Source organism: Cervus elaphus, chromosome 5 (assembly GCF_910594005.1).
Source record: "Cervus elaphus chromosome 5, mCerEla1.1, whole genome shotgun sequence".
In the NCBI taxonomy this organism is placed as follows: domain Eukaryota; kingdom Metazoa; phylum Chordata; class Mammalia; order Artiodactyla; family Cervidae; genus Cervus; species Cervus elaphus.
This window is the reverse complement of record NC_057819.1, coordinates 119,607,634-119,632,464: the sequence shown is the minus strand read 5'-3', so window position 1 is coordinate 119,632,464 and position 24,831 is coordinate 119,607,634. Positions and strand designations below refer to the sequence as shown.

Below are 24,831 nucleotides of genomic sequence, written 5' to 3'. Positions count from 1 at the left end.
AAATGTTGGCAATTTGATCTCTGATCCCTCTGCCTTTTCTAAACCCAGCTGGTACATCTAGAAGTTCTCAGTTCACATACTGTTGAAGCCTAGCTTGAAGGATTTTCAGCATAACCTTACTAGCATGTGAAATGAGTGCAACTCATTTCATATGGTCATTCGAACATTCGTTGGAACAACAGACTGTTTTAAAATTGGGAAAGGAGTATGGCAAGGCTGTGTTTATTGTCACCTTGCTTGTTTACTTACAAGCAGAGTACATTCTTGCAAAATGCCAGGCTGGATGAATCACAAGCTGGAATCAAGATTTCTGGGAGAAATCAACAACTTCAGATACACAGATGATACCACTCTAAAGGCAGAAAGTGAAGAAACTATAGAGCTTCTTGATGAGGGTGAAAGAGGAGAGTGAAAAAGTTGGCTTAAAACTCAGTGTTAAAAAAAAAAGATCATGGCATCTGGTTACATCACTTCATGGCAAATAGAAGTGGGAAAAGTGGAAACAGTGACAGACTTTATTTTCTTGGGCTCCAAAATTACTGTGGACGGTGACTGCAGCCATGAAATTAAAGTCTTTTAATTTGCTACTTGGAAGAAAAGCTATGGCAAATCTAGACAGTGTATTAAAAAGCATAGACATTACTCTGCTGACAAAGGTGAGTATAGTCAAAACTATGGTGGTCTTCCCAGCATCATGTATAGATGTGAGAGTTGGACCATAAAGAAGGCTGAGTGCCGAAAAATTGATGCTTTTGAACTGTGGTGCTGGAGAAGACTCTTGAAAGTCCACTGGACTACTAGGAGATCAAACCAGTCAATCCTAAAGGAAATCAACCCCAAATATTCACTGGAAAGACTGATGCTAAAGTTGAAGCTCCTATACTTTGGGCACCTGATGTGAAGAGGTGACTCACTGGAAAAGGCCCAGATGCTGGGAAAGATTGAAGGCACTAGAAAATGGGAGCAACAGAGGATGAGATGGTTAGATAGCATCACTGCCTCAATGGATGTGAATTGAGTAAATTCTGGGAGATAGTGAAGGAAAGGGCAGCCTAGTGTGCTGCAGTCCATAGGGTCTTAGAGTCAGACACGGCTTAGTGACTGAACAACAACAACAACAGAGCAGAAACCAATAAAAAAGAAAATGGGAAAACAATACAGAAAATGAAGGAAAACTGAAACAGATCCTTTAAGATCAACAGAACTGACATATCTCCAACTAGAATGACCAGAACAAAGAGAAAGAATACTCAAAATTACTCATATCAAGAATGAGAGAGGTGGCACCACTACAGATGCCACAGCTCTTAAAAGGACAGTCAGGAGAAATAGATAATTTGAATAGTCCTATACTTATTAAAGAAACTTAATTTATATCTTAAAACTTTCACACAAAGAAAATTCTAGGCCCAGACAGTTTCCCGGGAAAATTCTATCACACACTTATGGATGAAGTAATCTCAATTCTATAAAATATACTGCAGGAAATTGAAGGAGAATTAGCTTTCAACTTCCTCTATGACACCAGGAGTACCCTGATACAAAAATCAGACAAAGACATCCTAAGACAGAAAAATTAAAGGCCAATATCCCACATGAACACAGATACAAAAATAATTAAAACTGACTTATCAAATTAAACCAGCCAACTGCACAAATACAGGCAACACAGGCCAGATTTGCTCACCCTGCTTTAAAGCACTACTTCCCAATCATAATTTGCTAAGTGTTAATCATTCAGTCGTGTTTGACTCTTTGCAACCCCATGGACTGTAGCCCACCAGGCTCCTCTGTCCATGGAATTCTCTAGGTAAGAATCTAGAATGGATTGCCATTTCATACTCTAGGGGATCTTCCTGACCCAGGGATCAAACCTGGGTCTTCTGCATTGCAGGAAGATTCTTCACTATCTAAGCCACCAGGGAAGCCTTCACCATAAAGGTCCCAAATCAAATAAAAATGTCTGTATCACACTGGTGTAAACCAATAAGGTTTACCACTGGAAGTAACTGACATGTACATCAGCTACTCTAGACACCAGCTACTCTACCCCAAGGACTGAGAACTTATTCTAACATTTCCTTTCCTACACATTATTTTTTACTTGTGTTTAGAACTTTTTTCACTTACTACTTTATGTATTTATCATCAACTTAACCTTGAGTCCTTCATCAATTACTTACAACTTTCCTAAAGATAATTAAATGCATCAGATTTCTAACAATCTCATTCCTGAGAATGGCTCTTCAGGAAGCTTCTAACCTACTCCAATCTGGTCTGTTTGCCCTTCAACCCTGTTTTGTCATTGTACGTGGAAGATTTCTTTACCTTTCTCTTTTGTTAAATTTCCTATTTCCTGTCATCTATTCTTTTTTTATTTATCTGACTCTATCATTTTGATGGATCACACCCTCCAACAGAAAGGTACAAGGCAGGCAAACAAACCAAAAAAACAAAAAACGTTACATGTCTTAAAACATCGTAATTTCACTCATATATCTGATTAATAGTTTCAATGCATATGAAATAAAATGAGGTTGAAATTACTTTCCTTCAGAATTTTGAAGGTGATGTGCCATTGCTTGTTTAGTTTCTAAAGTTACCACAAAGAAGTCCAGAGCCAATTGATTCCTGTTACTTTAGTTAACAAATTTTTCTCCTCTCTGGAAGCATGGAAAGATCTGTTTGGCCCAGTGATTTGAAATTTCACCCTGATGTGTCTTAGTTTGTATTTAAATACATCCATTTTACTGAGCACTCAATAAGCCTTTTCAACCTCATGTTCTTTAGCTCAAGAAAATGTTTTTGAATCATCCTGATGATTTCTTCCTCATTTCCTTTGTTTCTTCTGGACACTGCTATTATTTGAATATTGAAATTCCTGGACAGCTCCTGTAAATTTCTTCATATTCCTCACTTCTTTTCTATAACCTCTGTCCTTCTGCTCAACTTTTTATCAGATTTCTTCAATATTAATTTTCTAAGTACTTCTACAAAGCTTTTTAATTTTTGAAATCAAAATTTTAATGCCTGAGAACTTCTTTTAAAAATCAGAGTATTACTTTTTTAGTTTTCTGCCTGAGATTTAAAATGTCCCGTTGAGCCCCTTGTTTCAGGGGGGTGGGGGTGGGCAAGAATACCACCCCCTTCTCCAGGAATCGAACCCAGGTCTCCCACACTGTAGGTAGAACGCTTTACCACCTGAGCTACCAGGGAAGCCCAGAGTATTACTTTTTTTTATAGTGAACTCCTTCTTATTTCATGGCTGTATTGTTTTCTCTCATTTCCCTGAGGATGTTAATAATGGTTCTAATATTTTCCTCTGCAAAAGATTTGTTTTCTCCAAGCTGCTCTACCCTATTTATTTTAATCTCTTTTTTTTTCATACACTACAGGGGTTCCTCAAATATCTAGTAATCCTTGATTAGCTCTCATAATTAAGAGAAGAGGACTAAAAGGGTGATTATCTTCAGGATGGGGTTCTTGCCTTCCACTATGCTGATGTCTTCTGTCCTAGAGTCTCTATTTTTGCCCTCTCCAAAGAGTGAGTTTCTGGACTTTGCCAAGGTTAGGGGTGAAGAGCTAGGCACTTGTCCAGCTGATTGGCTAGCTCATTTTGAGGAGGACATCCCAGGGTCCAAAGGCCTCTTCAACTTTCAAACAATCTTCCTTTCACTTCTACATGCTGCCATTCTTGAGCTTTCTGTCTTTTGGAGGATAAGATGGGTTATTTTCTTTATTTTCTCTGCTACTGAGCTTAATGTTTAGTCTTCAATTATTCATACACTCTCTAGTTTCTAAAATTGTGTTGATGTTGTCTCCTCTCTAATTCCCCTGTACTGATCTTTTAATGGGTTTCTGGAAGGAGCAAAAGTAGAAGTATGTACCCATCCTTTCTCTTTACTACTGGTAATATGGATTCTTATTCATCCCAAGTCATTATAGATGGCTTTGTACTTCTATTTCTGTCATTTGAATAAAGTGAGATCAGGCAGCTGTGCTAAGATCATGAAAATCACTGATTTTGTTGTTATTAAGTTTGACTTTTGCTACTAAAATTCAATTACACTCATTGATTTGAAAACTATTTCAACTAACATAATTCAGAGGGCATAAGGTAAATTAATAATCTCCCAAATTTACATCTGACATTTAATCTGACATTTAATACTAGTATCATCTTTTTCTATTAATTTGTACTAATTTTACTTTTAGGGTTATATGGTGAGGCCACCCAAGATGGCTGTTCTCTTGCTCTGCACACATCCCCTGCTTAACCAGTCTCTGCTTCACCCACACATTAATCATATGACTGACTTTCCCTCTTTATCACAGAGCCTAATCAGTAAATGCCTGGTGTGATCTTTAGACCATACCATTCAGGTATGACCTAAATCAAATCTCTTATGACTATACAGTGGAAATGAGAAATAGATTTAAGGGACTAGATCTGATAGATAGAGTGCCTGATGAACTATGGATGTAGGTTAGTGCCATTATACAGGAGACAGGGATTAAGACCATCCTCATGGAAAAGAAATGCAAAAAAGCAAAATGGCTGTCTGAGGAGGCCTTACAAATAGCTGTGAAAAGAAGGGAAGTGAAAAGCAAAGGAGAAAAGGAAAGATATTCCCATCTGAATGCAGAGTTTCAAAGAATAGCAAGGACAGATAAGAAAGCCTTCCTCAGCGATCAATGCAAAGAAATAGAGGAAAATAACAGAATGGGAAAGACTAAAGATCTCTTCAAGAAAATTAGAGATACCAAGGGAACATTTCATGCAAAGATGGGCTCAATAAAGGACAAAAATGGTATGGACCTAACATAAGCAGAAGATATTAAGAAGAGGTAGCAGGAATACACAGAAGAACTGTACAAAAAAGATCTTCATGACCCAGATAATCACGATGGTGTGATCACTCCCCTAGAGCCAGACATCCTGGAATGTGAAGTCAAGTGGGCCTTAGAAAGCATCACTACGAACAAAGCTAGTGGATATGATGGAATTCCAGTTGAGCTGTTTCAAATCCTGAAAGATGATGCTGTGAAAGTGCTGCACTCAATATGCCAGCAAATTTGGAAAACTCAGCAGTGGCCACAGGACTGGAAAAGGTCAGTTTTCATTCCAATCCCTAAGAAAGGCAATCCCAAAGAATGCTCAAACTACCGCACAACTGCACTCATCTCACAGGCTAGTAAAGTAATGCTCAAAATTCTCCAAGCCATGCTTCAGCAATACGTGAACCGTGAACTTCCAGATGTTCAAGCTGGTTTTAGAAAAGGCAGAGGAACCAGAGATCAAATTGCCAACATCCGCTGGATCATAGAAAAAGCAAGAGAGTTCCAGAAAAACATCTATTTCTGCCTTATTGACTATGCCACAGCCTTTGACTGTGTGGATCACAATAAACTGTGGAAAATTCTGAAAGAGATGGGAATACCAAACCACCTGACCTGTCTCTTGAGACACCTGTATGCAGGTCAAGAAGCAACAGTTAGAAGTGGACATGGACCAACAGACTGGTTCCAAATAGGAAAAGGAGTACGTCAAGGCTGTATATTGTCACCCTGCTTATTTAACTTATCTGCAAAGTACATCATGAGAAACGTTGGGCTGGAAGAAGCACAAGCTGGAATCAAGATTGCCGGAAGAAATATCAATAACCTCAGATAGACAGATGATATCACCATTATGGCAGAAAGTGAAGAGGAACTAAAAAGCCTCTTGATAAAAGTGAAGGAAGAGAGTGAAAAAGTTGGCTTAAAGCTCAATATTCAGAAAACTAAGATCATGCTATCCGGTCCCATCACTTCATGGCAAGTAGATGGGGGAACAGTGTCAGACTTTAGCTTTTAGGCCTCCAAAATCATTGCAGATGGTGATTGCAGCCATGAAATTAAAAGACGCTTGTTCCTTGGAAGGCAAGTTATGACCAACCTAGATAGCATAGTAAAAAGCAGAGACATTACTTTGCCAACAAAGGTCTGTCTAGTCAAGGCTATGGTTTTTCCAGTGGTCATGTATGGATGTGAGAGTTGGACTGTGAAGAAAGCTGAGAGCTGAAGAATTGATGCTTTTGAACTGCAGTGTTGGAGAAGACCCCTGAGAGTCCCTTGGATTGCAAGAAGATCCAACCAGTCCACCCTAAAGGGGATCAGTCCTGGGTGTTCACTGGAAGGACTGATGTTGAGGCTGAAACTCCAATACTTTGGCCACGTCATGTGAAGAGTTGACTCATTGGAAAAGACCCTGATGCTGGGAAGGATTGGGGGCAGGAGGAGAAGGGGACGACAGAGAATGAGATGGCTGGATGGCATCACCGACTCGATGGACATGGGTTTGGGTAGACTCCAGGAGTTGGTGATGGACAGGAAGGCCTCGTGTGATGCGATTCTTAGGGTCGCAAAGAGTCAGACACGACTGAGCGACTGAACTGAACTGAACTTTTAGATCAGAACATCTCCACCTCTTTGATAACTTATCAACTGGGCAGTGAGGGGAGTGGTCCTTTGCTCGTTTACCTGGTAACCAATGAGCCAACCTAAAGTCAATTCTCCCTACACCTGGTAAACACCTCCACCCACTCCATCCTCTCCCAGCAGTAAAGACTGCTGCCATGTCCTGCCTGCTGTGCCACACACAGGACCATGCTTCAGATGTGTAAGAGTCTCCTATCCATTAAATCACCGATGCCTCTGTTGCCGAGTCTGCGCTCTTTCTTCTGTCTTGAGGCTAGGCAAGACCTCCAAGGTGTAGCCCAACAAGGATTTTATATACACAAGCTCATTTTATTTCTCACTGCCCCCACTAAGGTTTACTGAGATATCACTAACATAAAATGTTATTTAAGGTGTATAATGTGTTTGATTCTGTTTTATATTACAGTTCATTTTTTTCTAATTTCTTTTTTTGTATCAAAATACTCATAATAAGGGAAAAAAGGACAAGTTTCTAACATATTTATAATACATGCATACTAAGAATGATTAAGTACTAGTGCAGGTTAAAAATTCCAAATCAACCTGCATATATTACCCCTCTTTTTATTCTGCAACAAACAGTTTTAGTAAAAATAGTACTTTCTAAAACTTGGGAAGAGCAAAGTTGTAGAAAAAGAGAAGGATTATAGAATAAATGAACCAGAGGTTTTACAGGATTAAAACACCTCACATTTGTATATCTAAGGCTTTATTTTGTTTGTAAATAAAGACTCTCTAAAAACTAAACTCAGTAATTACTGCCTGAAATTTTATAATATATTTAACTGGTTTGGGTTCCAACTCTCATTCTCTTGGAAATGACTTCATTCACCCAACACTATTTATTCAGTAACTACTATGTACCAGGTACTTAATCATGGCACTGGAAATATAACAGTGAATAAAGAAAACCAAAAATCTCTGAAATCATGAAACATTCATTCTAGTTTTAGACGAAGAAAATAAAGTACTACAAAGAAAAAGGAATAGGTGCTAGTCCTGCAAAATTTAAATGTTAGTTAGGGAGGGCCTATCTGAAAATCTACTGATAGAGTATTTTAACATAGTTTTCAGGTTGTCACTTAAAAAAAAACTATTCAAAAGCCTACAGTAATAAATTTTAAACAGAAAAGGAAAATAAGTAAAATGACCCTAACTTTTGAGAGCAATTACAAACAAAACCTATTTCTTCTGAGAGACTTAAGACAAATACTTTTAAAAGCCAGGACAAAACACTTGCAACAAATGCTCCTGCTAAAAATTTACTTTTGGCTATATTCCAAAAGTGATACCCAGACATATACCACAGTGCTCCAAATTACTTAAAACTTTAATACCGTTTAAAAAAAGAGACCATTTTTCATTTTCTTTAATCTTGAATAAATGATTATCACACAGAACCAATTAGATTATAACATTTAAATTCCTACATGAGAAATGAGAATATCTAAATTAGACCCAGCAAAAACCTCAGTCCTCAGATTAAGTACTGGGAAGGAAGAGCTGATATCTTTCCTTTTTAATTTATTAATAAATTTAATGAAAACTTACCTTGCCCAGAGCGGCTTTGGCGAGAGTCTACACTTGACTGTCTTCGATCCGGTGGTTCCTCGCTTCCTCCATCTGAATAAAATGAGAAAGACCATAAGCAAATAGATAACGAAACTGATGTAATACCAGCCCTGATGACATCTTTATCTTAAAATTCCTATATCTATCATTTGTTTTCTTATCATACACAAACCAAATGTTCTTACCCTTATTTTTCTGGAGATGGTTTACACCCTTATCTGAAAGTCTAAAGAAAGTGAATGCATTCTTTCCCGATCCCCAAACATATATACAGGGCTTCCCTGGTGGCTCAGCTGGTAAAGAATGCACCTGCAAGGCAGGAGACCTGGGTTCAGTCCCGGGTTGAGAGATCCCCTAGAGAAGGAAATGGCAACCCACTCCAGTATTCTTGCCTGAAAAACCCCATGCACAGAGGAGCCTGGTGGGAAACAGTCCATGGGGTAGCAAGAGTCAGACACAACTCAGCAACTAAACCACCACCAAACATACACACTCTACTTTGTGTATAATGAAGCAATGTAGTCTACTCTGAAGTTCATTCACAGAATTTCAGTTTAAAAGCCTTGATTTAAAGCAATGTCTAAGTTAATTACAGCTGCTTACTTATCTATAGTACGTCAAATAATCCTTAGGGCTATATGTTTTACTATAATAAAAATTACATGTTTTATGAGAGATCATAGGAAAATTATATAATACATGAAAGAGCAATATAAATCAGAATAAAAAAACTCAGAAATGACAAGGCAGAAACCAAGAAAGAATTAAGAAATCAAACAAAAATCATTTCAATAATGAAGTCTGAAGTATAAGAAATATGAGAGCAAATAAATACAAAAGATCTTAAAAAGGAATACAAAGTAAGATGGAAGAAAATCTTAAACTAATCTTTTAAGAAGAAGAAATAGATTAAAAAGGATCTGGAAAAAGGGGATACACATTGGAGATAGACAAAGAAGATCCAGTATAAGGATAAAAATAGGAGTCCCTAAGGAAGAAAACCGAAGTGAGAGGACAGAACAAATACTAAAAAACTGTAATTCAAGAAAGCTTTTTAGGGGGAAAAAAGTGGCTAAGTATATGTAATATAGTTACATGTATAAATACATTTATATATACAGATGTACATACATATATATTTGAAACTATTATATCTGGTGGCTCAGATGGTAAAGAATCTGCCTGCAATGCAGGAGACCTGGGTTTGATCCCTGGGTCAGGAAGATGCCCTGGAGAAGGGAATAGCTACCCATTTCAGTATTCTTGCCTGGAGAACTCCATGGATAGAGGAGCCTGGAGCTATAGTCCATGGGGTCGTAAAGTGTTGGACATTACTGAGTGACTAGCACTTTCACTTTCACATGTGAAACTACATATTTTAAGAGCACCTTGTATACTACTTAATCAAGTTAGATCAATGGACCAGGACATTTTCTACTAAAATTACTAGACTTTAAAGAAAAAAGGGGAAAAAAATCCTTTGAGCATTTAGGCATCACATGATAAATAAGGGAAAACAACAGAAGAAAATGGAATAACATATTTGAAACACAAAGAAAGTTTGAGTCACGGGCTTTACAATGAGTAAAACTTACCTTTAAGTATAAAGGGGAAAGAAAAACTATTACTAACATGCAAGAACTCAGGGAATATTGTTCCCGTGGGACTCTTCCTAGCTCTAACAGAGAACTCATTTGAGGCAATCAAAGTGACTAGACATTAAATAAGGACTGGAGATGAGCAATAAACATAGGATTGACTGTAGAATTAACACTAAATTAGGGTCTTAGATTATAGTATGCAATAGCTATAAAATCTGACCATGAAGATACAGTACAACCAAAACAAATGGAGAAAGAATAAACAAACAGAAAATAACTGATTTCAGTAATCAAAATTGGTAGTGGTAAAGTTGTGAGACCACTGTATTTAAAAAAGAGGGATAAGGCAATGAATAACTATGGGATACTCTGATGTCATCCCCTTGAGAAGCAGATTCTCAATGTGGAAGAAAGGAACTAGAGATATTACAGAAAGTAAACAAAAACTCTATAGAGTATTGAATCTATATTACAAACATTAGTAAAATCTTATGAGTCACACAAATTTCCTCAGTTCAGTTCAGTTCAGTTGCTCAGTCATGTCCGACTCTTTGCGACCCCATGAACCACAGCACGCCAGGCTTCCCTGGCCATCCCCAACTTCCGGAGTTCACCCAAACCCATGTCCATTGTGTCCGGTGATGCCATCCAGCCATCTCATCCTCTGTTGTCCCCTTCTCCTCCTGCCCTCAATCTTTCCTGGCATTAAGGTCTTTCCAAATAAGTCGGCTCTCCACATCAGGTGGCCAAAGTACTGGAGTTTCAGCTTCAACATCAGTCCTTCCAATGAACACCCAGGACTGATCTCCTTTAGGATGGACTGGTTGGATCTCCTTGAGGTCCAAAGGACTCTCAAGAGTCTTCTCCAACACCACAGTTCAAAAGCATCAATTCTTCAGCTCTCAGCTTTCTTCACCGTCCAACTCTCACATCCATACATGACTACTGGAAAAACCATAGCCTTGACTAGACGGACATTTGTTGGCAAAGCTCTGTCATTTAAAATATCTAGCATCTTGACTAATTAAGTAGTGATGTCCATCCCTAGGGCCCAGGCTGTGATCCTAAAATGCCATTCTCCATTAAAAGAAATCAGAACGTCTTAAAGAACTAGCTGGTTTATCAAAGGAAATGTACTAGATGAACTTGGGTCACCCTGACATATGCAACAGTAAAGACACTATCAAAAACAATATAAAACTGAGGTCATCAAAAAGACTGAGTGAAACAGCTTATGAACAATGCAATAACTCAGGGAGTATCATCGTCCCATGGACCTCTTCCTAGCTCTACCAAAGAACTAACTAACTAAGGGTACAACTGACTGCAGATCATAATGACGCTGAGAAAAAAGAAAAAAGGAGGGGGGAAAAAAAAAACCAAGGCACCAACACACTAACTGGTCACTTTCTGAGGTTGAGAGGGACCTAGTTCATCATCTTGAAAACTGGGGAAATGAAAGATTTAGCAATTCATCTCACATTTCCTATATGAACTGTACTAGTAGCCAAAAAGTATATAAGAAAGAGCTCTCTTTAAAATTATTCCAGGTAATAAGTGGGAAACAAAAGATAAAACACCACTATTTCACAACTTGAAATTAATTAATATCTCTGTAGGCATCAAGCAACAATGGCTAATAACATCAAAAAAGAGAACAAAAAACCCACCAAAACTGGACATGATATACCTCCTGACGATAGAAACACAACCAACACAGTTTTGCCAAAGCAATCAAACCTGGGTCTGGTCAAACCTCTGGATCTAGCTGTCACTTTTCAGGAAAATCGAAGGATAGAAAAGAAAAAAAAACAGGTTCAACTGTTCTTGAGTGTATAATCAACAAAATACCAACTGTGGGAAATTCAACAGGTCAAACAACCAACCCAGGTCTCTCAACAGATAAGGGAAAAAAAAAAAAAGTATTATGAAGTCCTAAATTACTATGAAATTATGGTTCATTTTATGAAAAGATACAACTATACCAGAAATCTGTGGCATCTTGTATCAGGATGTGTAAGTACACTCCTAGTCAATTTTCCTTACTAGTGATCATCTAATTTTTAATGCAAATTTCTTTCTTCTTTTTTACTTGGGAATAAATTACAGTGAGCAACACTCATATTCAGGCATGTCTTAAATTTTCATTTTTCCACGTGAATAAAATTATATTATATACATAACATTCTGTTTTAACATCAAAACATGCCCTTCAAGTGTGTGATAAATAATACAACTAAAATACAGACATTTCCCCCTACCAGCACTGTCTTTCTAAAGAATAAAAGGAGAAAGAGAAATAAAAAACAAGACTTCAAATAGTATTAAATTTGCATGATCTGCAAAATGTTGGGGTATCAATAAAACAACCTACAAGAAAAATACAGACAGTAATGGTTTAAGATAGTTTTGAGTCATCCAGCCAAAGGCAAGACAAAAAGTCATCAATTTTGATATCATCATAATCTAAAATGTTTTAATTGCCTGAATTTTAAAAATTAAATCTGAAATCCATGGCAATAAACTTAAGCAATTCACTCCTCTAAGACTGAAATCTTAACCATGTCTTACCCCAGAGGAGGCTAGTCATAAGTGTTGAGATCAACTCTCAGGTAAAAGTAAACAGTTAAAGATTTTTTAAAAATAATAAACTCACCATTGACCCAAGATGGTGTAGAAAAAAAGTTCAAGCTCTTTAAAAGTGTTTGTAGTATGCTTATGCAATCAATGACTCCATTATCCAAAACAGCAAAACTGCAATGATGTACAGTATTTTAAATCTTTTTGCTTTGCTTAAGACACAATTCCTTCACTACAGATAAGACCTCCCACACATTATACATACATCTACATTTCTGGACAAAACAGAAGACCTTCAGTCATCAAGCAAGTCAAACTATTTGCATAAGACTGATTACCTCACCCTGGAGTGTAGAAGGTAGAACAGAGCTGTGTCTGTGAAGTTAAAATTTACTCATCAAGCTTGAGTTAAGATGTTCAGACTTTCTTCAAATACACTTATTTGAACTTCACAGAGGAAAGCCCACTGATATAACAGGTTCAGTTCAGTTCAGTTGCTCAGGTGTGTCTGACTCTTTGCGACCCCATGGACTGCAGCATGCCAGGCTTCCCTGTGCATTACCAACTCCCGGAGTTTACCCAAACTCATGTCCATTGACCCAGTGATGCCATCCAACCATCTCATCCTCTGTCATCCCCTTCTCCTCCCACCTTCAATCTTCCCCAGCATCAGGGTCTTTTCAAATGAGTCAGTTCTCTGCATCAGGTGGCCAAACTATTGGAGCTTCAGCTTCAGCATCAGTCCTTCCAATGAGTATTCAGGGCTGATCTCCTTTAGGATAGACTGGTTGGATCTCCTTGCAGTCTAAGGGACTCTCAAGAGTCTTCTACAACACCACAGTTCAGAAGCATCAATTCTTTGGCACTCAGCTTTCTTGGTGACTTTCCTGGTCGCTCAGATGGCAAAGCATCTGCCTACAATGTGGGAGACCCGGCTTCTATCCCTGGGTCAGGAAGATCTCCTGGAGAAGGAAATGGCAATCCACTCCAGTATCTTGCCTGGAAAATCCCATGGATGGAGAAGTCTGGTAGGCTACAGTCCACGGAGTTGCAAAGAGTTGGACATGACTGAGTGACTTCACTCACTCACTCACTCACAGCTTTCTTTATAGCCCAACTCTCACATCCACACATGACCACTGGAAAAACCATAGCCTTGACTAGATGGACCTTTGTTGGTAAAGTAATGTCTCTGCTTTTTAATATGCTATCTAGGTTGGTCATAACTTTCCTTCGAAGGAGTAAAGCATCTTTTAATTTCATGGCTGCAATCACCATCTGCAGTGATTTTGGAGCCCCCAAAAATAAAGTCTGACACTGTTTTTACTGTTTCCCCATCTACTTGCCATGAAGTGATGGGACCAGATGCCATGATCTTAGTTTTCTGAATGTTGAGCTTTAAGCCAACTTTTTCACTCTCCTCTTTCACTTTTATCAAGAGGCTCTTTAGTTCCTCTTCACTTTCTGCCATAAGGGTGGTGTCATCTGCATATCTGAGGTTTTTGGCATTTCTCCCAGCAATCTTGATTCCAGCTTGTGTTTTATCCAGCCCAGCATTTCTCAAGATGTACTCTGCATATAAGTTAAATAAGCAGGGTGACAATATACAGTCTTGACATACTCCTTTTCCTATTTGGAACCAGTCTGTTGGTCCATGTCCAGTTCTAACTGTTGCTTTCTGACTTGCATACAGATTTCTCAAGAGGCAGGTCAGGTGGTCTGGTATTCCCATCTCTTTCAGAATTTTCCACAGTTTATTGTGATCCACACAGTCAAAGGCTTTGGCATAGTCTTTATCTATAACAGGTACAAAATTAAAAAAAAAAAAAAAAAGACTTGACTGTCCAACTTAAGTGCTAGCTTTTAAAATCAGAGCTTACTTTTCCTGGATCAGAGAACATTTGTTTTTTTAATCAGCATCCTAAATTAAATCCAGCAAATAATATAGAACAATACACTTTTAATACTAAGAAACATTATTAATAGACTTCCTCATCCATTATTTAAAAGGGAAAAATGTCATAGGAATATTTACTTCCTAAGGTGAACAGCTTTCAACTCAGGTTATAAATGCACTACAACAGTGTTAGTTAAACAAACAAACAAACAAAAACCAACCACATACAGATATTCCGTATTTAGTGATTTCCTATGAAGGAATTTAAGTTAGAGAAAGTCTAATAAGACAGTGCCTAACTAACTCTAAGACAAATGTTTTCTTTCCTGCAAGCAAAGGATACTTTAAATGATGATTCTTCTCAGTCCAGGATCAAAATATTACAGCTTAAAAATAAGGTAGCCTCAGCCCACTAAAGCATTCTCAGTTAGATAATGTGCCAGAATAAAAATTAAATTTGATTTTGTGAATTAAGATTTTAAAGTTGATTGTCTTCAATCCTCCTTTAGAAGCATAAATATATGACCCTTAATAGAAGGGGTGGGAGGCACTATGACTACATACATATAATCTATTATGCACATAAAGTTTTACTATCCGGTGTGAATCTGCAAGAATTCTACACACTTAATGCCAACAAGGGCAGACATGAAAGAAAGAAAAGAAAAGAAAGTGAAGTTGCTCAGTCGTGTCTGACTCTTTGTGACCCCATGGACTGTAGTCTACCAGGTTCCTCCATCCATGGGATTTTCCAGCCAAGAGTACTGGAGTGGGCTGCCACTTCCTTCTCTAGGGGATCTTTCTGACCCAGGGACTGAACCCAGATCTCCTGCGTTTCAGGCAGGCGCTTTACCCTCTGAGCCACCCTAGGTGGCATATAGAATGTAATGAAAATGCAAAAGACCCAGGAACATAAGGTGGATTTATTTATTAGCCAAGGGCTATTTACGAAAAAATAAGTACAGAAGATGGTCACTGGCTACCTAAGCACAATGATAAACAGAAAAGATGAAAAACTGCTCATCAGTTGGGTGTAGAAAAGAGAAAAGAACTACAATTTGTTCAGTATCTATTCTCTACTGGCAATGGGTTCAGTAGGTCTCTACATTATTCCATTTAATACTAATTCCAGGAAACAAGTATTATGCCCATTTTAAACATAAGACAGATTGAGAGAAGTAAAGTGAACTTTCCCCAAATCACAGTTAGTATTAGCTTGGTCCAAATGTAATTATGGTTTCAGACCATGAATTTTAAATCATTATAAACATGTTTTTATTAATCAAAATAGGAATTATTACAATCAACACATTTTTAATAATGAGAGATAAGTTTGTTTATTGTTCTAGCATAAAAAAATTGTGCACTTGACAAACTCTTATAAGCATTTTCTGCATCCTGCTGGTTGTGGAAGTGTTTTCCCTGCAAAAAGTTGTTGAGATACTTGAAGAAGTGGTAGTCAGTTGGCAAGAGGTCAGGTGAATATGGCGGATGAGGCAAAACTTTGTAGCCCAATTCGTTTAACTTCTGAAGCATTGGTTGTGCGATGTGTGGTCGGGCCTTTCTGTTGACCAATGCTGGCTTGCAGGTGTTGTAGTTTTCGGGGCTTCTCATCAATCTGCTAAGCATACTTCTCAGATGTAATGGTTTTGCTAGGATTCAGAAAGCTCTAGTGGATCAGACGGGCAGCAGATCACCAAACAGTGACCACGACATTTTCTTGGTACAAGTTTGGCTTTGGGAAGTGCTTTGGAGCTTCTTCTTGGTCCAACCGCTGAGCTAGTCATCACTCCAATCGAGAAATGGTTTACTGCTGTTCCACAGAGTAAGAGAAGACACTGCAAAATGACAATTTTTTGTCAGCTCACGAGGCACCCATTTATCAGGTTTTTTCACCTTTCCAATTTGCTTCAAATGCCAAATGACCATAGAATGGTCGATGCTGAGTTCTGTGGCAACTTCTCGTGTAGTTGTAAGAGAAACAACTTTGATGACAGCTCTCAACTGTCATTGTTGTCAACTTTTGATGGCCAGCCACTGTGCTCACCTTCAAGGCTCTCATCTCCTTTGCAAAACTTCTTGAACCACCAATGCACTGTACATTCATTAGCAGTTCCTGGGCCAAATACATTGTTGATGTTGTGACTTGTCTCCACTGCTTTATGACCCATTTTGGACTCAAGAAAACTGCTCGAATTTGCTTTTTGTCTGATATCATTTCTACAGTCTAAAATAAATATAAAATAAACATCAAGTAATGTCATTTACAAAAAAAAAACATAAAAAGAGAGAAATGTACATTAAAATTATGTATAAAATAACCACATTTACTTAGAATGTATTCCAACATTAAATGGAAAACTTCAACAATGCAAAAACTGCAATTACTTTTGCACCAACCTAACAGTACTCCTAAAATTAAGTCTCTGGTTTCAGAAATCTGGCTTCATTCCCAGACCCTCTACTGCCTTTTACAATAACAAAGAAATCATTAAGGTAGTGGGGGTAGTGGTTTGGAACTGAAGTAGAAAGAGAAGAGAAGTAGAGACCAACCAAGAGTCTACTGCAAAAACCCAGGAAAAGATGAACACCAGGACTAAGGGAGTGTAGTGGTGGTGAGAAGGGGTCAGATTCTGGATATATTCTGAAGGTGTAGTGGAGAGAATCTGCTGTCAGAAGAGAAAAATAAAGAAAAGAAGTCAGGATTAATTCTGATGTTTGGGGTAAATGATGGATCTGCAACTTACTGAAAAGGGAAGACTGTGAGAGAACAGGTTTGGGGATGAGAAGAGTGTTTGAACCTCTCTTTTGGACATATTGAGTTTGAGATGCCTATTAGACAAATAAGCAGATATGGACAGACATACATGAATACAGTCATTACATAATCACATTTAAAATGCATGATATCCAAGGGAGTATAGACAAGAGACAGAGACAAGAGGTCAGAGGTCTAAGCCTTGGGGCTGAATTCAATATGCAGAGGCTGTGGGTATGAGGAGAGACCAGCAGACAACAAGTAGTAGTGGCCAGAGAAGAGGAACAAAACCAGAAGAGTACAGAAGTCAAGTAAAGAGTTCATGGAAGGGAAAAGATCAAATGTTGATAGGTCAAGTAATATAAACAGTGAGAACTGATCACTGAATTTGTTCAATGTATTTGATTTAGTATGGTTCCTGTGAAGTGGTAAAATCTAAATGGATTAAGTTCAAGAGAGATTAGAAAGAGCTTCTGGGAAAGGTCTTGTCTCTCCCTAGACATGGAAGATAACCCATGGAGACCCTGGATATTCTGTCATCTTATACACACAAGGGGGAATAAACTATGGGATCAAGTTAACACTATGAAAGTTATGGCAGAGAAATAGAAAACACCAAGATCCTTGTGAACACTGAATTACTGAAGAAAACTACTCTATTACCCAATAAATCTCCTTTGTCATATTAAGCACAGGTCAGTAAACTAGACCACAAGCCAAATCTATCCTGCTGCCATTTTTTTTTTTTTTTAAAGACAGCCAGTGAGCTAAGAATGGTTTCTAAATTTGTAAGTAACTGGGAGAAAGTTTAAAAAATAATATTTTGTGACAAATAAAAATGGCATAAAATTGAAATTTTAAGTGTCCATAAAGTTTTATTAGAATATGGTCATGATCACTCATTTACATACTTCTGTGAAGTTGATACAGTAACAGCCTATGAAGTTGTGGTGAGAAATGAATGTAGAGTAAACACAGCATGCCATCTGGTACCAAGTAGACACTTATTAAATGATAACTGTACTCTTCATCTATCATCATCATGATCAACAACATCCATTCACCAAAAGATGGCTTAAATGTCATTTCCTATCTTCTTTGTAAAGACTTTCTGGAGGCCTATCAGAAAGAATTAAATGTTCCCTCTTCTGTGCTTCCAAAGCACATTATACCTATCTGTTTTACAACACTGCCACACTGAATAATAATTATTTATATGACTATCTCTGGACTGTAAAATGTTCAAAACTTGTCTCTGACAGCCTTATTCATATGGTATTTTCAGTGCCAACTTTGGAATATATAGCTATTCCTTAAAAAAAAGAAGTTGAATTAATTTTGTCAAGGCCCAGCTCTGAAATGAATGCCTTTATCAAATCAAGTCAAGGAAAACAATAAAAAGTGGTACTGAAAAGGTTTGAGACACAGTTTTAGAAGTTAGTGTTTTTCTTTTCTTATCCCAACTATTGCTATAAAAAGAAAAGATGAGCAGCATCATTCTAAAGCACTATTGACCTTATCTTCCACTTCAATCTCCATAATCTTTATTTGTCAATAAAAATGTTCACAGGGAAGCCCAGGCCCATCTAAAAGTTTATTTAGTTCTTAAGAAAACATACACAGAGTTTCTCTAAAGAGAAAAGGAAACATTCTATACCAGACAAAATATACTGGTTAACATGCCATCAGTACTACAGCTGGTAGTTAGTATGCTATACAGGCTTCCCTGGTGGCTCAGATGGTAAAGAATCTGCCTGTAATGCAGGAGACCCAGGTTCGATCCCTGAGTTGGGAAGGTCCCCTGGAGAAGTATAATCTTTATCTTTCAATAAAAATATTCATAGGGAAGCTCAGATCTACCTAAAAGTTTATTTAGTTCTTAAGAAGACATATACAGAGTTTCTCTAAAGAGAAAATGAAGGATTGCACACCAAACAACCGATTAGCAGGCCATCAGTACCATAGCTAATGCTTTTCAAAAGCATACTATAAGATATTTTCAAAGTTTGCCAGAATATAAAACTGCCTAGTTCACAGGTTTTCATAGACCTAGCTTGTAGATTCTGAATAGAAAAAAAGAGTTAACTTCTTTATGATGAGTTATTAATTTATATTTGCCTAAGGCATCCAAAATGTCCTAGAAAGTCTGATCTGTAGCTCAAGAAAAGTTCTGCTAAACAGAATGTTTCAATTCTCATGATAGAACTAATGCATCAGTGATGATGACTAATAACAGGGAAACAAAACAGTTTTGCTAATTGTAAATGGAGCAATCACCAGTAATAATGTCAGTATTTTAAAAGCTGATGACTGTGCTTTCAAGGTGTACAAGCCTAACACTAAGTGGTTGCTGTCGCTGTTCAGTCACCCAGTAGTGTCCAACTCTTTGCAACCCCATGGACTACAGCACAACAGGCTTCCCTGTCCCCCACCATCTCCTGAACTTTGCCCAAGTTCACATCCATTGCATTGGTGATGTCATCCAGCCATCTCATCCTCTGACGCTCTCTTCTCCTTCTGCCCTCAATCTTTCCCTGCATCAGGGACTTTTCCTATGAGTCAGCTGTTCACATCACATGAAAAATACTGGAGCTTCAGCATCAGTCCTTCCAATGAATACACAGGACTGATTTCCCTTAAGATTGACTGGTCTGATCTTGCTTTCCCAGAGGACTCTCAAGAGTCTTCTCCAGCCCCATAGTTTGGAAACATCAATTCTTCAGCACTCCATCTTCTTACAGTCCAGCTCTCACAATCATGCGTGACCACTGGGAAGACCATAGCCTTGACTATATGGACCTTTGTTGGCAGAGTAACATTTCTGCTTTTCAATACACTGTCTAGGTTTGTCATTGCTTTCCTGACAAGAAGCAATCATCTTCTGATTTCACGGCTGCAGTCACCATCTGCAGTGATTTTAGAGCCAAAGAAGAGGAAATCTGTCACCACTTCCACCTTTCCCCCTCTACTTGTCATGAAGTAATGGGGTTGAATACCATGATCTTAATTTTTCTAATATTTAGTTTTGAGGTGGTTCTTTGACTCTCCTCCTTTACCCTCATCAAGAGGGTCTGTAGTTCCTCTTTGGTTTCTGCCATTAGAGTGGTATCATCTGTGTATCTGAGTTTGTTGATGTTTCTCCCGCCTATCTTGATTCTGGCTTGTAACTCATCCAGCCTGGCATTTCTCATGATGTGCTCAGCGTATAGATTAAACAGACAGGGTGACAGCAGATAGCCCTGTCATACTCCTCAATGTTGAACCAACCAGTTGTTCCATACAGGGTTCTAACTGTTGCTTCTTAAATCGCATACAGGTTTCTCAGGAGACAGGTAAGATGGTCTGGTATTTCCAGTTCTTTAAGAGCTTTCCACAGTTTATTATGATCCATACAGTCAAAGGCTTTGGCACAGTCAATGAAACAGAGGTAGATGTTTTTCTGGAACTCCCTAGCTCTCTCTATGATCCAGCAAATGCTGGGTTTGTTTAATGCTTTTCTCATGATTAGATTGGGATTAGACTCAGTTTATAGGTTTTGGGGAGAAAGACACAGAGGCAAATTGCCATCCTAATCATATCATTTCAAGAGGACACACTATTAACAGCATGAAACTCGTTAAATATCCTACATAACTGAAAAGGAAAAAGTGAAGCTCAAGCTTCTTAGACTGTGCCAATACTAATGAACATAGTCATTACCTACTTGGTCTACATTATGTGCCAGGCACTATGGTCAACGCCTTATGAATTTATGTCACTCAATTCTCAATAAAACCTAATGAGATAAATATTAGCTTTCTTCTTCTTCTTCTTTTTTTTTTTTTAACTAGATCAAGAAACAAGAGCTGAGACTTTAAGCAAAAACAGTCACAACTACAGAGTTATTAAGTGCAGGACTCAGATCTGAAATGGCCTGATTCTCTAAGGCCCATTCTCCTCTCCACCATTCAAGGTCACCTCCCTGCAAAAGGGAACAGAGTCATTTTTGCATCTATACACAGACATACCATGACATGTTAAGGAGCTCTAACAATTGGTTGTAGGAGATGAAAAAATTCCAAGGTGAATTTGAAATAATCTCTGATTTCAAACTTCTTCCCCTTGGATTGGGTACTTAGTACAGTTCACTAAAGTTCTTGAGCTTGATCTAACAGTTTTCTTCTCCACATGGAGTTTCCTAGTAGGCACAGATATCTCCACACATAAATACTTCTTAGATGCATAGAATGATAGAGCCAGAAGGAATTGGGGGTTTCTTTGTCTCTGTCAATTTATTTTTTTTTTACATTCTGTAAAGTTGAAGCTTTAAAATAAAGTCCAGCATAGCAATTTATAATAGTTAAAAAGATAAATGAATGTCAACAATAATTGTATATATACACATGCATTTTTTAGGAGATTCCTTGGTAGCTCAGTTGGTAAAGAATCCGCCTGCAATGCAGGAGACCCTGGTTCAATTGCTGGTTTGGGAAGATCTGCTGGAGAAGGGATGGGCTACCCACTCCAGTATTCTTGGGCTTCCCTTGTGGCTCAGCTGGTAAAGAATCTGCCTGCAATGTGAGAGACTTGGGTTCAATTCCTGGATTGGGAAGATCCCCTAGAGAAGGGAGAGACTACCCACTCCGGTATTCTGGCCTAGAGAATTCCATGTAGTGTATAGTCCATGGGGTGGCAAAGAGCCGGACACAAGTGAGTGACTTTCACTTCACTTCATACTTTATATTTAGTGTTCTTATCTATTGAAACCCGATGCTGAGGAGGACATATATGGGTCTCAATCTCAGTTGCACATCAGAATGATCTAGGAACCCAGGGATTTTGAAACATATTCAAAACTCCAGCTATTCTCCCAAATCAATTAAATAAGAATGACTGAGCCTGAATCCCAGACAGGAACATTTCTTTAAAGCTCCCTGGATGATTCCAAATTGCAGCTATAGTTGGGAAACATGAATAGAGATTAAGTTGTGCTGTGATAGTGATGAACTGAATCCATCTGAAATTTTCCAGGGCTAATGCTGGAGGTCAAAGCTACTAACTGCATGGAAGGATATGATCTCTCAATTGAGGACAAAGATTATAATCATAGGTTTACTCTCTGATCTCTTTTCTTCTGTTTACCTTTTACTATCATTTATTTTAGTGACTTGGGTGTGGCGATGTTGTAGACTAAATGGGGTTAATACTGCGTAATGCAGAGAAGAGTTTAACATACAGTTAACTAGTCTGATGTCCAAATTTGTACTTGGCTTGATAAGTTATATTACTGAGATGATCAGTTCAGTCCAGTTCAGTAGCTCAGACGTGTCTGACTCTTTGCAACCCCATGAATCGCAGCATGCCAGGCCTCCCTGTCCATCACCAACTCCTGGAGTTCACTCAAACTCATGTCCATCGAGTCGGTGATGCCATCCAGCCATCTCATCCTCTGTCATCCCCTTCTCCTCCTGCCCCCAGTCCCTCCCAGCATCAGGGTCTTTTCCAATGAGTCAACTCTTCGCATCAGGTGGCCAAAGTATTGGAGTTTCAGCTTCAGCATCAGTCCTCCCAATGAACACCCAGGACTGACTTCCTTTAGGATGGACTGGTTGGATCTCCTTGCAGTCCAAGGGACTCTCAAGAGTCTTCTCCAACACCATAGTTCAAAAGCACCAATTCTTCGGCGCTCAGTTTTCTTTATAGTTCAACTCTCACATCCATACATGACCACTGGAAAAACCATAGCCTTGACTAGATGGACCTTTGTTGGTAAAGTAATGTCTCTGCTTTTTAATATGCTATCTAGGTTGGTCATAACTTTCCTTCGAAGGAGTAAGTGGCTTTTAATTTCATGGCTGCAATCACCATCTGCAGTGATTCTGGAGCCCCCAAAAATAAAGTCTGACACTGTTTCCACTGTTTCCCCATCTATTTCCCATGAAGTGATGGGACCAGATGCCATGATCTTAGTTTTCTGAATGTTGAGCTTTAAGCCAACTCTTTCACTCTCCTCTTTCACTTTCATCAAGAGGCTTTTTAGTTCCTTTTCACTTTCTGCCATAAGGGTGGTGTCATCTGCATATCTGAGGTTATTGATATTTCTCCTGGCAATCATGATTTCAGCGTGTGCTTCTTCCAGCCCAGAGTTTCTCATGATGTACTCTGCATATAAGTTAAATAAGCAGGGTGACAATAGACAGCCTTGACGTACTCCTTTTCCTATTTGGAACCAGTCCATTGTTCCATGTCCAGTTCTAACTGTTGCTTCCTGACCTGCATATAGGTTTCTCAAGAGGCAGGTCAGGTGGTCTGGTACTCCCATCTCTTTAAGAATTTTTTTATCTAAATGTAAAGTTTCCTAAGATTCTGGAAACTAGAATAGCCTCTGCTTCTTTCTATTAACCTGGGCCTCAGGGGAGTCACAGCCTCTAAAGTATGCGACGGGATGTTCAGGAACAGTACCAGATTTTATTTGCAAAGACAGTTGGGAATAAAAGAACATCGTGTACTGAGAGAAGTTCAAAAAGATGGCTAGAGAATAGCAAGAAGTTAGAAGAACAGCTAGAAGTTCAAAGTAATGGCTAGAGAATAGCAAGTAGGGGGAAGAGGCAGGATATAAAAGTAGAAAAGTTGGCAGAGGCAAAATCACACAAGGCATAATCATTATTCATGACGATCAATCTGACCTTTCTCCTGTAAGTGGGGGGAAGAAAATGACAGGCATTAAGCAGGGGAGGAGCATGATCTGACTAGTGTTCCGAGAAGATAAATTTGGAATGCGTATATAAACTGGCACTATGGGGTCACAGGCTAAAGGCAAAGAGATAGCTCCAATAAGTCCATAGGAAAGACGCCTGAATAAATGCACTAACGTTAAGAATACAGAGGAAAAGCTAGATTCATGGACTATTTGGGACTCAGAACAAAGACTTTGTACCCATTTAAAAGAGTTGTTTCTAAGCACTATCATCAATTTCCTTTCTCTTTTTCTTCTTTAAATACATTTCCATCAGGCATTTGCCCACACTACTCCAAAAAATTCACACTTAGCAAGATCGCCTATAAAGTCCACTGCTAAATCCAATGGTCAGTTCTCAGTTTTATTTTTGGGCTGATTGACAACATGTGATGCTGTTAATCATTTTGGAGCTTTCTCTTCACTTAGCTTCCCAGAGCCCACACCTTCCTACCTCTGTGGCTCCTTTGTCAGTCTGCCTGGCTTATTCTTTCTCATCTCCCTCATCTCTAAATGTTGTACTGCCCCACGGCTCATTTTTCTGATCATCTGTAGTCTTTGCTGTGTAATTCCCTTGGTTATCTCAAACAGATACGTGGTTTTATGTTTCATCTATACACTGATGATTTCCAAATTTATATCTCTAGCCTGGACCTCATCCATGAACGAACTCCATATTTATGGAGTTATCTACCTTACATCTCTACTATGAATACTGGAAGGACATCTCAAGATTTAATGTCTTAATATTCCTCCATAAACCTGCTGCTCTCACAACCCTCTTCATCTTTGTAAAGAGCAACTTCACTCTTTTAGTTGCTCACGTCAAAAACCTTGGAGTCATCCTTAACCTATCTTTTTCTCTCACACTGCACATACAAACCAACAGGAAATCCTGTCAGCCATACATTCATAACATATCAAAACTACCTCTCACCCTTTGCTACTGGTCCAAGCCACCTTCATGTATCACCTGATTCCCTGCCCCCGCCTGGCTTCAATCTAGTCTCAACATAGCAATCAGAATGGTTCTATGAAAACATAAATCAGACTATGATACTCCTCTCTTCAAAAACCTTCAAAGATTCCCCCATCTTAATAAGAGTAAAAGTCAAAATTCATAGGTCAAGGTGTTGACTCCTCTGACTTCACTTCCTACTTACTCTTGCCTCTCTGGCTTGACTGAGGGGTACTAGGTTCCCCTTACTATGCTTCAAACACCCCAAGA

At 38.5% G+C, this 24,831-nt stretch overlaps 1 protein-coding gene and 1 long non-coding RNA gene across 6 annotated transcripts in view; both read right to left on the bottom strand.

Annotated features, from left to right (window-relative positions):
- Nucleotides 1-24,831, bottom strand: part of TANC2 (tetratricopeptide repeat, ankyrin repeat and coiled-coil containing 2) — a 371,488-nt gene that overhangs the window by 259,289 nt on the left and 87,368 nt on the right. For all 5 annotated transcript variants that reach the window (XM_043904966.1, XM_043904965.1, XM_043904967.1 and 2 more), the window contains exon 3: nt 8,032-8,103. In XM_043904966.1, coding sequence (XP_043760901.1) covers nt 8,032-8,103 — 72 coding nt within the window. The remainder of the gene's footprint in view (nt 1-8,031; nt 8,104-24,831) is intronic.
- LOC122695278 lies at nt 10,335-19,326 on the bottom strand. The gene is made up of 3 exons (XR_006341338.1): nt 16,355-19,326; nt 13,855-13,856; nt 10,335-10,352 (listed from the first exon to the last, which is right to left on the bottom strand). It is a non-coding gene; the product is annotated as an uncharacterized LOC122695278 (long non-coding RNA).